Source organism: Nesoenas mayeri, assembly GCF_963082525.1.
Source record: "Nesoenas mayeri genome assembly, chromosome: 1".
In the NCBI taxonomy this organism is placed as follows: domain Eukaryota; kingdom Metazoa; phylum Chordata; class Aves; order Columbiformes; family Columbidae; genus Nesoenas; species Nesoenas mayeri.
Window position 1 is genome coordinate 86110791 of NC_137541.1, and position 15807 is coordinate 86126597.

Sequence of the window (15807 nt, forward strand, 5' to 3'; positions counted from 1 at the left end):
GTATGCCTGATGGCACTGTCTAGTCTTTTCTTGAATATTGACAGGCTGTGACACCTCCCTCGGGAGCCTGTTCCAATGCTCCACTACCCTCTGGGTGAAGAACCTTTTCCTCATGTCCAACCTGAACTTCCTCTGGCACATCTTCCTGCTGTTCCCTTGGGTTCTGTCATTGGTCACCAGAGAGAAGAGATCAGTGCCTGCCCCTCCTTCTCCCCTTGTGAGGAAGCTGTAGAGCCTCCCCTCTGTTCTGTCCCAACAGATGGGATGAGGGATGAGTTAACTCTGAATGCGACACACGCCCTGACTCAACAGATGAGACCAGGTGTGAGTTAACTGTCGGTTAATTCTGTGCGGTTATGTGAAGTGAATGACAGACAATCACTCCAGGGGTCCAATTCAGTTATGAGTTTTACTAAAAGTTTGTGTTGAAATACTAGTTACAGCAAATAGTGGCTTTGCAAAAATAGTTTATGATATCACAGAACTTATCAATACATTAACAGCAAGAGTCCTACTACGAGCCATGTATTGGCAACCATTAGTAGCTATAATATGGGACTTAGAAGAATCCAACAGCAGAGCTTAAGATAATGTTACTCTTATATGTTCAAAAGGAAGAGAGAGAGAAATAGAGTGGTACAGAGGGAAGGAAAACTAAGGTGTAAGAGAGAGAGAAAGAGAGTAATATATCACCATTCACAGAAGGAGAGACAAAGAAATGGGGGTATAGAAAAAAGGAGAGGCGGAAAGAGCAGAGAGAAAGGAAGAAAAAAACAGATGAGGGATCCAGTCACTCTTAGGGCTCCACAGCGTGGATGATGAGATGTGTGTATGCCCTCCGGTGTCCCGCAGCGAGGATGCTGGGGTTTGTAGTTTAGGAGGGCAGCATCCTCCGATGTCTAGTCTAGTTCCCGTGGTGAGGCTGGTGGGCTGAGGGTCCTCAGGATGGTGGATTCCCTATCAGTGCTGTTTTAAGCGAGCTTTTTTTATAGCCCTCCGAGTAGAGAAGAGTCTGCGGGGGAAAGGGGTGATTGCGAAAGATCGACAAGTCTCGACAAATCCGGGGCCATGTTGAAGGGTCTGAGCTTTTCCCCTTTGTTTGCCAAGCTGTGCATATCAGAAGATGGAGCTATGTACCCTCCAGCTCATCCCCCCACCTCCAGTATTGGCCAGCTGGCCTGGGCTGTGGCTTGTTAGCTTGTTGTTGATATGTAAATCGCAGTTCACCCTATACTGAATGTGTCATCTCCTGTGGCTGGATGAACTAGTTTCGCTACAATGTTTTCAGCCATGATCCTTATCAATACACAACACCCTCCTCCAGGCTGAACAAACCAAGTGACTTTAGCTGCTCCTCATATGGCTTCCCCTCCAAACCCTTCACCAACTTTGTAGCCCTCTTCTGGACACTCTCCAGTATCTTTTTTTATACCGTGGTGCCCAGAACTGCACACAGTGCTCCAAGTGAGGCCACACCAGTGCAGAGGAGAGCGGGACAATCACTTCCCTGGTCCAGCTGGCAATGCTGTGCTTGATGCAACCCAGGACATGGTTGGCCCTCTTGGCAGCCAGGACACACTGGTGGCTCATGTTCAACTTGCTGTTGACCAGAACCCTCAGATGCCTCTCCACGGAACTGCTCTCCAGTATCTTGTTCCCCAGTCTGTATGTACAGCCAGGGCTGCGGTGCCCCAGGTGCAATATCTGGCACTTGCCCTTGTTGAATTTCATGCAGTTGGTGATTGCCCATTTCTCCAATTTGCTCAGGTCACTCTGCAGGGCCTCTCTGCATCTGAGAGTGTCAACAGCTCCTCCCAGTTTAGTGTCATTGGCTAACTTAGTATTCCCTCAAGTCCTGTGTCCAAGTCATTTATGAAGACATTGAACAGCACTGGCCCTAAGATGGATCCCTGAGGAACCCCACTAGTGACTGGTCACCACCTGACATAACCCCACTTACTAGAACCCTCTGAGCCCAGCCCATCAGCCAATTACTCACCCACAAGTGTTTTTCCAGCTGTATGCTGGACATCTTGTCCAGGAGGATGCTGTGAGAGACAGTATCAAAGGCTTTACTGAAATCCAAAAAGATCACATCGACAGGCTTCCCTTGGTAAACTAGGTGGGTAACCTTGTCGTAGCAAGAAATTAAGTTTGTTAAGCAGGACTGTGTTGTCATTCAGATGTTTTTCAGTAACTTCTAGAATAATCTTCTCCATAATTTTGCGAGGCACAGATATGATGCTGACATGCCTGACAAAATGCAAGGCAGGATTTTAACTGGTAGATATCTATTGGGAGGGTGTGAGAGGCCTTGTAATTAAGGGTGCTGGCCTATGATGTGAGAAATCTGAACTACCACATCAAACTTGGCGAAAAAAAGCCTGTGAAATATTCTTAATTGCTGTGTGTATCTGGTAAGATAGCTGTGTATAATTACAAGTAAATGGTGTGAAGAGCCAACTGACTATATAAAAACTTCATTACAGTTACTTTTTTGGCATTGATATGTCGGGCAGGAGCACGGTTAAAAAAAAAAAAAAGACAAAAAACCACATGGATATCCTTATCTCTTGCTGAGAAAGTGCTTTTGTATGTGTACCATATGTGTCTCAGAGAGGTGGTGTCACTGAGATACTCCCCTCACTGTGCAGTGTAGTTCCACTGAAAATTCTCTGTCAAAAAAAAGAAAAAAAAAAGATCACTATAATCACATTGACAGAGGTTCTTCTAGTGGAGGTAAATCTTGCCGGCTGAATAGAAGCTTTTTTTTTTTTTTTCCAAATATACTGCTTGTTATTAAAGATTTCTAAAAACCAATTCACTTTATTGGTTTTGTTGCTTTTACTGTGTGCACATCTAGCTGACTGAATTTCTGGAAGATAAATCAGCACATTTATTCACTGAGTTCAGAAAGAGCTGGATGCATGGGATAACATATTTGAGTTCTTTTCGATATGTGAATTATTCAGGAGGGATCAGATATACCATAGCAGTCTGAAGGCTTTGATAGTCTCACTTGTATTATGATACTTATTTTTTCCCCCTTATATTTTTTCAGGTTTCAGTCACAGCCCGAGATGACGTCCCCTTCTTTGGACCCCCTCTGCCAAATCCAGCCATATTTAGAAAGGTTTGTTTCTCTTGTCCACTGTTAGATGGCAGGGTAATATGGTAATATGGTCCCCTTCTTTGGACCCCCTCTGCCAAATCCAGCCATATTTAGAAAGGCTTGTTTCTCTTGTCCACTGTTAGATGGCAGGGTAATATGGTACATACCCTGGAGTTCTGAGTCAGTGTTGTCAGTCTGGCTACATGACTTTGGAGGTCTAAAGAGCAGAAAGGCAGAGCTTTTCTCATGTGATATTTTTATTATTGTTTTCATTTCTAGTCTAGTCTTCATCCTGTTTTGCAGAGTGCAGAGTTTCGTGAATTCCTTTTGGCCAAGCTCATCAATGCTGAGTACAGCTGCTATCGAGCTGATAAATTTGCTAAATTAGAGGTGGGTCTATTACCTTGTTGTTTGCATTAAAAATTATAAAATTATATTACTGCCAGATTAAGAAAATACAGTATAACTTTTTACTTCTTATTTTGTGTTGCTTAAAAAAGGAAGATGAAATGTTATGATACTTGGCTATGTGATACTTCCTTTGTATTTCACAGCAGGTGTGATAGAATATGAACAGGTACCTCCTAATGTAAAGATCTAATCCTCAAGTAAGAGTGGGAATATGATGCATGCATTTTGCTGGAGGAAATTCTGTTTTAGCTGAAACTCAGTATTGTGCTGCAGGATGTGTACTGATCTCACTGATTTTGGTTCAAGGTACTAAAATTCTGTTCCACACTCTGCTGCTTACCTGATCTAGAAAAAAATGCCCTCAATTCATGCCTCTTTTTCATCACCTGTAAAAAAAGTACCGGTGTCCTTTATGACTTGCTTTAGAAAGAGTTTAAAATGGCTAGGTACTATTGTAATATGTTCCATAAAATCTAAACCACTAAAACCACATCTAAAACCACTTCATACTGTTTAAAATAATCTTCATGATGTTTGGTTTTGTTTTTGTTTTTTTAAGACAGACGTGAGACATTGCAAAAACAGGAAAAATAATCCCTCCGCCCCCAATAATAGTTGTGTTTTCATTCCTAATGTTGACGCAGAAAAGAACTCGGAGTGCCCTCTTGGAGAGCCTTTTTGAGGAGCTGCAGCTTCGCAGCCGCAGTATGATGGGGTTGCCCATAGGGGAGGATGACAAGATAGAGAATGGCAGTGGGAGCTTCCTTGAGAATTTCAAGGTGAGCCATAGTGGATTGATTCCTTTACCCAGTTGCTCATAATTTTCTCAAGCTCATTGTGTGTCCCTCCAAGGAATATTCACCCTGCTGGTCAACTGTGCTTAGGGTGAGACAGAAGAAGTCTTTCAATCCAGCAGCCTTTCTCTAGAGCATCTTCAACTGTCCTTTGCCATATGTCTCAAGAAAAATTTTTCCCCTTCCTGTGCGCCTTTCTACAGAGCTACAGTGTGGCTTAGGGTGGAATTCCTTATTGTCCCTAAGAAATGAAATTCTTTGTGCTTCATGCTGTCGTCTAATGTTAGACGAGGTGTCACTCCATGACTTACAGAAAAAGGAATGAGTGTTTGCAAGAGGAATAGTAATACCTAGTAGCAAGCAGCTTTCAGTTCCTACAGCATATCTCTTTCACTTAATTTTCCTCATAACTGAAATATTTGCAAGAGCCACTGCAAGAGCGTTTCTAATGTATCTGTGAGTGTACCATCTAGAGAAACTGTGATGCTTTACTTACTCTCTAAAAGCCAGAGATAATTTAGTTTCTTTTGTTCAGTGTAGATTACACTTTGTTCTTTTTCTTTTTCTTTTTTTTTTTTTTTTAATCAGGTGGCAGAACTTATTTTAAAAGTGATCAAGATGATACGAGATAGGAAAGTTTTTGTACAAACAGGAAAACTGAGTTTTGAACTGAGAATCTTATATCATTTTCCTATCTACTTTTCCTCTCCCACTTCTGTGGAAGTGCCTCACCACTTCTTTTGTGTAAGTTAGCTGTCTGGACAGAGAAATACATTATTTCTTCAGATGACCATGGTGGGCTAGTTAGAGTTGTTAAGGGCTGTCAAACTAATCCATTTACATATAGTTATATGCGTAGCTTTGGTCAGAACTGGGATGCTTTGATGAGGTGTGTTTTTACATACAATCAGTCTATCCTGCCTTTGCTGCTAAACAGGAATTTCCTACCCATCTGGGTCCTACACTAATTATCCCAAAATGTCCTTTTCTGACTTATAGCAGATGCTGTGATTTGCATGTCATGTAGACATATGACCTTTGCAGAAGGCTGGAAAAGGCTGAGTAAACTCAAAAATAGCTTTTTCAGATGCTGCAGACTTTAGTATGGCTCCTTTCCCTTTGGAACCAACACCCAAGTTCATGCAAGACTGAACCTTACAGTCTTGAACAGGAGTTTGATTTTCTGTTTTGTAGCCTGTACTGGGTAAGAATTCTTCAGATTATGCTGTCTTATCCAATCTGCTGGGATACTGGTAGGGAATCTCTATTTTTTGCAACAGGAAAAGGGAAGTGAAAGTAGAGAATAAACTTGAGGAAGAGATCTCCACTGGCAGTGAGCTCCATGAATTGGCTAGGACCAAAAATGGGTAATATCTAAGATGCTGTCTTCTAGGAATTAGGATTTCTGTGGTTTTGGTGCTGGTTTATCACACCTTTCCACCCAAACTGTGGTACTTTTCCTACTGCTCTACTGTGTGCAGGTCTATATGTGTATCTGTGTTTGTTTGTTTCCCTGCTTCCCCACTGTTCAGCGGGTGATTAGAGGCCGCAGCCAGAGCCTGGATACCATGGGGATATCCATGAGAAAGCAGCAGCCAGCCACCCTGCCCAGCCGCCCAGCTACACCTGGCCTTGCCCTCAGCCAGAGTGTCACCGAGGGCCCTAAGGCCATTGCTGCGGTAAGGTATTTGAGTGGGCTGTAAGAAGAAACCTGGCATACCTTTGTGAGCCATCCATACATTCTTAGTTCTCTTTCTCTATTAGTTTGTCCTTTTGTCTTTCTGTGAATGTCTTTCTGTTGTACAATCCCATCTCACAAGTGGTGACAGCACGTGTTGCAATCTGTTTTGTCTGTGCCTATCTCTAGCCTCAGTTCATGTGTAAACTAGAGCTGAGATTGATGCAGACTGGGAGGAGAAAGCCAAACATGATTCTGCATCAGATATCTATCCTGGATTAGATCCTGTATGTTGCCATACCTTAAAAAAATGCATGTACTGTGGTTTGACTAGAATGGTGCTGTATTCTCATATGGCAAGAGCTGAGAATATAAAGACACTAGATCTGTTCCATTTTCTTCAATTTCACCAATCAGATTCTTTTCTGTAATATAAACAGGTGTGCAATGCTTATTCAAGGTGCGTTTTTGCTGTAAACATAATTTGTATGTTGGGAACAAATAGCAGAGTTAATAAAGTTTGGGGTGAGAAAGAGTGAATATTTCTAGTCACTATCAAAGGCTTTCTTATTTGATAAGGATACCAAACGTATGTGATCAGTGTGAGCATAACAAATCCATGACAAATGTTACCAGAAAAGGATCCATGTTTCTGATACTGGAATTATGGTCACTTTGGCCAAAGTGCATCTAGCTGATTATGGTCTTTGCACTAGTGATGTCAGTATACAGGCAAACTACAAAAACACATCTCTGAGTAAGCCAAGAAGGTTCCTTTCAGTATGGAAATTTATTGGTGACAGTTTCCTCAGTTGTATGCATTCCTTATGTCAGCACAACTAATTCACAGCGTAGTAATGATGAGTTTGCTGCCTCCTTCTCTCCTTTAACTTCTATTTTTCTCTGCCTTCCTGATTCTGCCTCTCCTTCTCTCATCACATGGGGATACCTCCCTTCCTGAGCCTCTTTCTCTGTATAGTGGCTGTGTATCTTGTTCTGACTTTGTTTCTGTATCTTTCAGTCTCTTTCTTGTACCACCTTTGTAAGCCCTAGATTATGTTTCTCACTGACAGAAAGTACTCCTTGCACCAGTGGAGCTGAGCTGTTCTATTGTATTGCAAAGCAAAGGAGAGGATCTGGATCCACATTGCAAACTCTCTTCCATGCTTTCAGTTCTCCACAGTGTTTCCCGTCATGTTTCCCGCTCTCTTTTCTGTCACACTTTCCTTTTTTCTAGTCTTTTGCCTTGCCTGGTAGGAGCCCCTCACGTACTCGAGCTAGCTGGTTCCATGGGCGACGGAGTAGTGCCATTGGCATTGAGAACATACGGGAGGAAAAGAGGTATGAGCCGTGGGAAGATGAGACAAAGACAGAAAAAAAAAAAAACATAGAAGGAGATGAGAAAGGGGAGATAGAAAGGCATGTATAAGGACAGAAAGGTAATTGACAGGAATGAGTATGGAAATGGAAATGGTTGGAATGGGAAGAAAAGCCTCATTATGAGTTAATGGAGAAATGGACAATTGACAGAAACAAACAAAACAAAAAGGGCTCTTTGTAAAGGAGAATAATCAATATGAGTGGAAGAAGGGAGGAAATGGGTGGAGGAACATAGTAATGTCACTCTTAAATATTGTGCAATATGTTCCAGGACTCCTGGTTCTCCTGTTCTGTATTCATCACTTTCAGATAACAATCAGATTAAAGGCTTCTATTTGGCAAGGGAGAATTGGGTGCTTGGTTGGTTGTTTGGTTTTGTGTCAAAAAGTTCAAATAGACAAAACTTCTGATACCTTGAAAAAAAAGGATTTTCTAAAAAAAGCTTTAAGTCAAAACAAATTAGATGGTGTGAGAAATACTTAAAGGGTAACATACAGGTTCAAGGAGTGATTTGGCATATTTGACAGAATTTTAACCATTCAAAAGTTGTCTGTTGGTCACAAGAGATTTAGTTAAATCAAATTTGTCTCAGTTCTTGCTGAGGCTCCTTTTCAAGATTATACAGAGTTTCAGAAGTCACATGAGTGCTCTGCATCTAATATACATTTTTTCCAGGTGCAAGAATTCCGGAGGACAGCTTACAGACTCAGCGTAAAAGGGGGAAAAAAGCTATCTTTAATGTGGAAAATAGTGATTTCACAACAGGAAGAATTACTACATTTTCCCTTCTAGGTATTCCCTTGGACCTTTCTTTAATGAGATGCCTAGGACCTAATCTGAATAAAAATAGTATAGAATACAGTATAGAATCTTCTTTGAGAAAAATTAAATCTGAGACAACTTCCATGTAACAGTCTAAGCCAACCCAGTAGCCATAGCTCCTCACTACTTTGAATAGTTTTGTACCTTATGCAGCTGCACCTGCCAACCCATTACATTGTGTACAACATTATTCACTATTCCCTTAAAAGATCTGTAAAAGTTTTCTACAATAAGGAAAATCCCTAGATTTCTTTTCTTTCTGTTTTGTTTTTGTTTGGTTGGTTTTTGTTTTGGTTTGGTTTTTCCCCTGGCCTTTGCTAGGAGGGAATTGGTAAGTTATTTGGTTTATTTAGCTTTCCTTTTGTTTATTTGTAATCGTATTATAGATATGAGGAACAGTGAGCCTTATCTTGTGTTCTGTGAAAAACTATTTGGTTGATTCTTGAAGGTGCAGTTTAACCAGCAACTGGTCTGTTCTAATGGTTCAATGCCACTGAAAAGCAGTCCCACTAACTCTTTCAACTACCCAATCCTGTCCTATTCCTTGTGATGGCTCAGATGTTCAGTGAACTCTTCATGGAACTGATTCAGCCCATTAATCTAACAGAAAAAGTATCAACTTTCACTGGATTGTCTGCCAGGTTCTGCCATGAACTGGTTCATGCATGAGTCTGATGGGTACCTGGGCTGATGGGAAGTACACTCAGCAAGAATGGGGGAGACTGGAGCAGTCTCTCTGGCAGAAGAGAGATTAACACACTGTGTGTGACTTCACTCTGAAGCTGTAGTTTAATGGTATGCAGGCTCTGACAGCAGAGCTGACCCAGGAGGAACTTTGTGAGCTCCATCACTGAAGCCACAAAACTCACCCAAAAAAACCCTGAGTTTTCCAATCCTTAATTAAACATGCCCCACTTTTCAGTTACTTACACAGACAGCTTGCTTCAGAAGTATCTTGACAAGTACTAGTAGCAACAAAACTATTGTAACCCTCCTGAAACAGAAATTTGCTGGATCCTTTTTCTTTGTGCAATAAATACATTAACTCTCTAATCAATCCTAAAACTTTCTAAGACCAATGAAATGGGGAGGGTAGAAGAAAAAGAGGAAGAATTAAAAGAGAGTACAGAAATTAATTTTAACTTTTATATCAATTCAAAAGGAGCTTAAAGCTGGCCATTTCTAATATATTGCCCTCAACAGGTCACATGTGAGGAACCTACTCTTCTCAACACAACTGTACTTTCACGTGTATATGAAAGATCCAGCTTTGTAATTGTGGCTGGTAAGAAAGTGTTAGAATAGATAGTAGTTAACTCTGACCATGGGGTACAGCTGGTTTCTATTTTTTCCCAACAGAGGCACTGCAGAGAGGATACGGAAGGTGCTGGACAGTCCAGGAACTTTCTTTGACCTGAAGTCTGATGGATCCTCCAGTCCCAGCTCTCCAGAATTCCCCAGGAGGATAAGCAAGTGAGTTGAAAATAATTTTAGTATTTGAAATACACTCAGTGTGTCTGGTATTGACTTAAGCATGGTGCATGTCTTGCTCTCTTGGAGGATTTACTAAGATTGCCCACACCAGGCATTGCAGTATCTTAAAAGTTGTATGTCTGGCCATGGAACAGTAATTCAAGCATGCAAGTAAGTAAGTCAGCTTTCTTAAACAGCCAGTGAATAAAGATTGAACCATTTAAAGGTGATTTGGCTGTATCTTTACTGTAATGTTAGTTTGCATCCAACAGGATACACAAAGCCCTAGCAGTTCAGTTGTCCATGCTTACTCATGTATTTTTTTCCTCTGTAGTTTGCTCTGGGTTGATTTTGGAGCTTCATGGAGAAGCTTGGACAAGGGTTTGTTGGAATGTTGAGTTGTGTTCAAGTTCTGCCCCTTCAAGCAGGATTCACGCTGCTGCTCCAAACCAGTCTGAACTACTAGTCTGTTTTCAGTCCCCCCAAAGTGTTACAGTGGGGTCTCATGTGTTGCACCTAAGTTTCATCGCTAAAGTACGCCATACCATACCTAGTGTACTCCTGCAAAATACTTCACGTGGTAGTCTGCAAAATAGTTCTTCAGTTTCTGGTGGTCAAAAACTATATAAAAATGTACTTTCCTGGTAGTGCATCTTTGCTGTTGCTAAGCTGCATTATGCTGGGATGTGATCCTATCTAGGATACTTCAGGACTTAATGGAAACTATACATTTACATTTACAAGATTCCAGAGCAGCCTGTCTCTAAATCCAGGACTGCAGCTGACTTTCTGGAACAGCTTGCCACACCTGATTTTTTTCATGAGAACTTGGATGAGACCTGTGGCAAAAAGGGCACTGAGTACTTTGTAGTAAGGCATGTCCCTTTCTCAGGACTGGGGCTGCTCTAGGAAACTTTCGGGAAATGCTCTAGAGCCAGGCCTGTGTGTTGCTCCAGGTGCCAAGTCTGATAAGGAAGGGCCTTCCTTCCAGGTAGATCCAAAGCTCCATAAGAATTGCAGGCTGGTGACTATCTGCAGTAGTTCAGCTGTGCGACTACCCAAAATGTTGTCACAGCCAAGGTGCAGAGTTCTGGTAAATATGTTTTTGTGATACTAGTTTTTGGTTTAGGTGGGTGTCCAAAATTTTGGTGGAGGATGAGAGCACAGCTAGGAGATATAGACCATTTAAGATGCTAGCTCTGGCAGCAAAGGATAAGAGAGAATGCAGGACATGGAATCACTGATTGGTCAGCAACTCCTTCCAGCCTTACCACATTATTCTACCTCCCCATCCTCATACTGCCTGGGACCTTGTTAATGAATTAGAGGTTCACACGTGAAGGACTCTTGCTCTGATTAGGCAGATGAAGTAACCTTGCATAATCAGCAAGAATTCTGCCTAGTAAGAAAACATCTCATAATTTGGTTAGTTCTGGTTAGCATACTGTAGAATGTGTGCATGTCCTGGAAGAAAATGATGAAGCTTTCTTGACATCTGTTCCTGATTTCTACATTTGATTGCGGGCTTCATCCACTTCCCAGCCCCCAGTGTCTATTCATCAGCTGAGGTGAACCAGATGCAATGGCTGTTTCAAATTGATATGACATGCTTTCAGAGAGCAAACATACCATGGGATTTCACTGACAATACTTGCATGAATATTGTTTATGCACATGAGGCATGACCTGTACGATTTGGCAGTCTATTTCTGTCACCAGGATTCTCTCTGAGCATCTTTTTCCAGTCCTGGATCCAAAACCACTTGTACAATCACCAGAAGAAGTCTTTTCACAGTTGTGGTAGTTTAGCTCTTTCCTGGACAGTTTGTTTACAAGGTGGGATGTAACATGGAGTTTAGTACAACTGGTGATTAGCCAGAGTTAGAGTTGTAATTTCAGAGTTAGGGACCAGCCCATGTACAAGTCATAGCTTCTGCATCATAGCTGGGACAGGGAATCAAGGACATGGAATTCCACCACATAGAGCGCACTATTTTCGCCAAAACAGTATTAGCACATTATTGCAGTAACAGTCTAGGAGTTTAATTCTAACAGGCTATCTCAAAGATAGTTCTACTGAAATAGTATTTTTCATTAATTGTGAAGCCACAAATCAGGATTGTGATATAGGCATATTTCTAATGCAAAAAGTGTTCCAGCTGGTTCTAGAGCAATTTCTGCAGCCCATATTAAAAATGTCATCCCTGGCAGTATGTCAATCAATCCGCTCCTGGTTCTCCCCAGGGAGTAGTGTCACAGGAAATTTCTCTGTCACAAAAATGTTCAGCATGTTGCTGCTGGTCTTAAATAATAATTACAGATTCTAGACCGAATCAAACCCTTAGTCCATGTTGTGCTAAAACCAAGCTGGAAATAATGTAAAGGGAACACAGATTAATTCTTTTACAGTAGCGCTCTCTTTCCTCACATGCTGATTGCCAACACACCATTCTGCAGTGATTAGCTTGCAGTCCATGAAACTGCATTGTTCAGTTGGGCTTCTCTACCACGTGCAGGGACAATTACCCTTAGTTTTTCTGCTTTACTGTCCAGGTAGGCTTCCAAATAATCCTTCTTCCCATGGGACAGACTTAAAAGAATGAACCCCGCCTAAGTAACCACATAGCAAACCTCCTCAGGATCAGATGGCTTTCTGGGTTGCATCTGAAAAATCAAGCACTGTACTGTGTACACCCAAATCCTAGGAAAAGTTTTTTTGTGTTTTCCATCCTTAGACTCATCTGAGTAGGGACATCAAGCCAATCAAGCGCGGACCAGATGCTTCTCTGTCATTGGTTACCTACTGAAGATACTGGCAAGACTTTTGGGGTGAAATGAGAGCCTTGGCTAAGAGGAGCATGAACTTACTTAGAGGACCTCAAGGACTGTGGAGAGACCAAGTGGCACCATGTAATGCTCCACTGGCAGTTCCAGGAGCAGGAGTCCTGGGAAAGGGACGTGTCCAGATAACTTCTATTGGAGCATTTTGGCTCTAGCCCATTCCCATTGCCCAGTTAGCAGCCATTGAAACAGCCTCTACTAGTGATGAGGGAAAGAGGCTGCTGCTGAGTGCCTCTCCTTCTCTTCCCCTCCCCTCTTCTCAGATGAGCCAGAAGAGAACAGCTTGGCCTGCAGAAGGCAAGAGCAGACAAACATCTTTCCACCTCTGTCTCTACTGTCTTTGGATGACATAGGTCAGTAGGTGAGGATGGAGAAACCTGCTGAGGAAGGATGCTGAGAAGGAGATACTTTGTAAAAATCTGGGCTCTAACTCACTTAAATTCATGTTATTGATTTGCTCTGCCAATAGAGAAGCATCTTGGTCTTCATTTCCTCCAAAATATATTTCCTAACCTCCTGAGGAAATACCTTTGGCCTATATTGGCCCTGTCTTTACTGTTCTCCCTGTTGCATGCTGGCATGTGATATGCCTGGGACTTTAGGTTTCATTACTGCTTGTAGGTCAAGACTGGCCACATTTTGCAGTGTTTCTGAAGGAATAAACATATTTAGTATCTTAAAGGTGTCTTATCTTTCTTGCCTCTCCTAGCTTTTTTGGGTTTCTTAACATTTTTAAGCACTCATCTCTCTCTTATTGGCTGATCTCTTCTGCAGGCAGTGAGTATTTCACCATAAATGTTAGGTTTACATGCACAGTGCACCTTCCACCATGTGAGCTTATCAGCCTCATGAACTGCTCTTTCTCCTAGATGACTGTAAGCAGTGGATCCCAAATTCTGAGCTGGGAGAAGCTGACCTAAAGGGTCCTTTTTGACAGATATGAAACATGGTATATATCATGGCTATCTCAGTGACCATGACATTTGAGAGAGTGGCAGTCAAGTGATCCAATAGATTTTGCTTTGAATGTTCCTATTGTAATGGCCCTGTGGGAGCTAAAAGTCTAGTGGGATGGACCTACAGGAGCCTGGCTACTGGCAGCTGTGCACATACAAAATCACCAGGAAGGGCATCCTCACCTAGGTATGTTCCTATCTGTAAGCAGGAGGACCTTTCTGACATGTCTGTGCAAGAGCTTGACACTCAATCCTAATGGCTTGGCACTGAGACATCCTAAAATAATGCAGATCTCAGTAATTTGTTTGTGCCTTCCCATTGCTTCCTTGAATTTTCTTAGTTAATAATTCTATAATACTGGTTAATGTCTCTAAGTTTTCCTTACTCCTCCTGTTAAAACTGTCTGGAAACATAGCAGTAACAATTCATAAGCTCTATGACATGAAAAGTGTGCTTTTATAGCTTCCTTGTACTGTCTGGAATTTCACCAGACCAAACACAATAGGCTGAGAGTGGATGTGGGTGGCCGAGGCTGGGTAGTGCCTTGCCTTTATACTCAGTTTAACACCTCAACATGTTGTATTTAGGCTTCTAAAATCTCTAATCTCCAAAGTGAAGGCATCTGTTGATTTTAATGAATGTCTAGAGGTTAACAGTGCTTAAATGCAGGTGGTTTGACTCACTCTGCTTGAAGACACTTAGGTCTGTGACTTAAAAATTCAGTCTTGTCCTTTGATTATAGTTATCCAGCATGGAAACAAGAAGTGGTGTTTCTACTAAATGAAGTAGCAACTAGAAATTAAGGAATGCAAGCCAGTTCACCAGAATTGGAAAAACTAGCTGTGGATGAATAATTTCCTGTTGCTGACTACTATATGATAAAGTTATGTCACAAAAAGTGCAAGCCTATGTGTAACAATAAGCCTGATAATGTTGAATGCTTACATTTCACAGAATGCTCAGGAGTCAGACTTCAGGATACTGCGTGATGCAGCCATTCTCACGTTCTTCATCCAGTGTAAGCAGTTGCTGTAGTAGTTTGAGGGAAAATGAAACATCTGAGGAAGAGGAGAATGACAGGGTGGGTGTATGAACTCTAACAGGCTACCCTCCCTGATTTTACCAAGTGCTTTATTAAAACACATCTTCTTTGCCCTCTCCAGGAGCTGAGGTGCTCTCTTAAGGGCCTTCCAAAACAGGATTCAAAGGTTCAGACTATGTGGCTGGATGACAGTGACTGCACACCCAGTACTTCCAGCTCACCAGGTAAAAAAGAAAGAAAGAAAAACAGAAAAAATCCTCTGGTTATGCTTCTAGAAACATATGTGATGTTGAGCTACAATCATTTTGGAAAATCTTTCGTATGCCATCCTTGAGATTTGGGAAAGCATAGGTAGATAATAGGCTGAGAGAAATGGGAGAGAAGCCAGCATGCAAATCCTAATGGGGAATGGAGAATGGGAAGTGTGTTCCAGTAGCATGAATAAATATTGCTGTACACACTGCAGAAGGAGCTACAGTAGATTGCAAAGAATGAGTGTGTTCCTGTGTGAGTGTGTTCATGTGTTTCTATGGAGAACAAGCAAGAACAGAACAAGCAAGGGCTCAGTTAGCTTTAATTTTCTTAGGACAGTCTCAAGATGATATTCGAAAGAAATTACAGAAACTGGAGGGGGCACAATTACGAGATCTGGATGTTATGTTAGAAACAGCCTGGAAAGTTAATAATAAGAGAGAAAAGGAACAGTCAAGGCATTATCAGCAAGACCTGTTGTCCAAGGACAAGGTGGGGGAGTAGGAACAGGAGTCCGTGGTAGATGAATTAGAAACGGTCAAGGGCGTGGTTTTTGGAATGTTCAGGGAATTCCTTTGGGACCTGTTGTAAAGCTTGGTTCAAATCAATGTGCTTATTGTAAGCAGCAAGGACACTGGAAAAACGAATGCCCAAACTGTCCCGGTTCCATGAGTTGGGTACCAAATGCAGTAGGAAATGCAGTACAAACTATGGTGCTGGGGGAGTATAGTAATGACAGCTGACTATATGAAAGCACAAAAATGGATACCCAGAATAAGGAGCCCTTAGTGACGGTACAAGTGGGAGACCAGGATGTGAGATTTTTTGTGGACACAGGGGCTACCTATTCTGTGCTAAATTCTTTACAGGGAACAGTAGGTCATAAAACGACAACGATTGTTGGTGCCACAGGGAAGGAAGAAGTACGGCCATTCCTACAACCCTTAGATTTGTGTTTTGGAGGAAAGGAATTAACCCACAAGTTCTTATATGTTCCAGACTGTCCAGTTTCCCTTTTAGGACGGGATTTATTGACCACATTGGA

At 41.8% G+C, this 15807-nt stretch overlaps 1 protein-coding gene across 1 annotated transcript in view; it reads left to right on the forward strand.

The window, feature by feature from the left end:
- LOC308042397 (rap1 GTPase-activating protein 1-like) overlaps positions 1–15807 on the forward strand; it is a gene marked incomplete at both ends in the record, with an annotated part of 195328 nt that overhangs the window by 158907 nt on the left and 20614 nt on the right. The window contains 8 exons of the mRNA XM_080347760.1: positions 3062–3133; positions 3416–3502; positions 4168–4302; positions 5850–5996; positions 7233–7336; positions 9557–9670; positions 14423–14549; positions 14632–14734. Of these exons, the coding sequence (XP_080203886.1) occupies positions 3062–3133; positions 3416–3502; positions 4168–4302; positions 5850–5996; positions 7233–7336; positions 9557–9670; positions 14423–14549; positions 14632–14734 (889 nt within the window). The remainder of the gene's footprint in view (positions 1–3061; positions 3134–3415; positions 3503–4167; positions 4303–5849; positions 5997–7232; positions 7337–9556; positions 9671–14422; positions 14550–14631; positions 14735–15807) is intronic.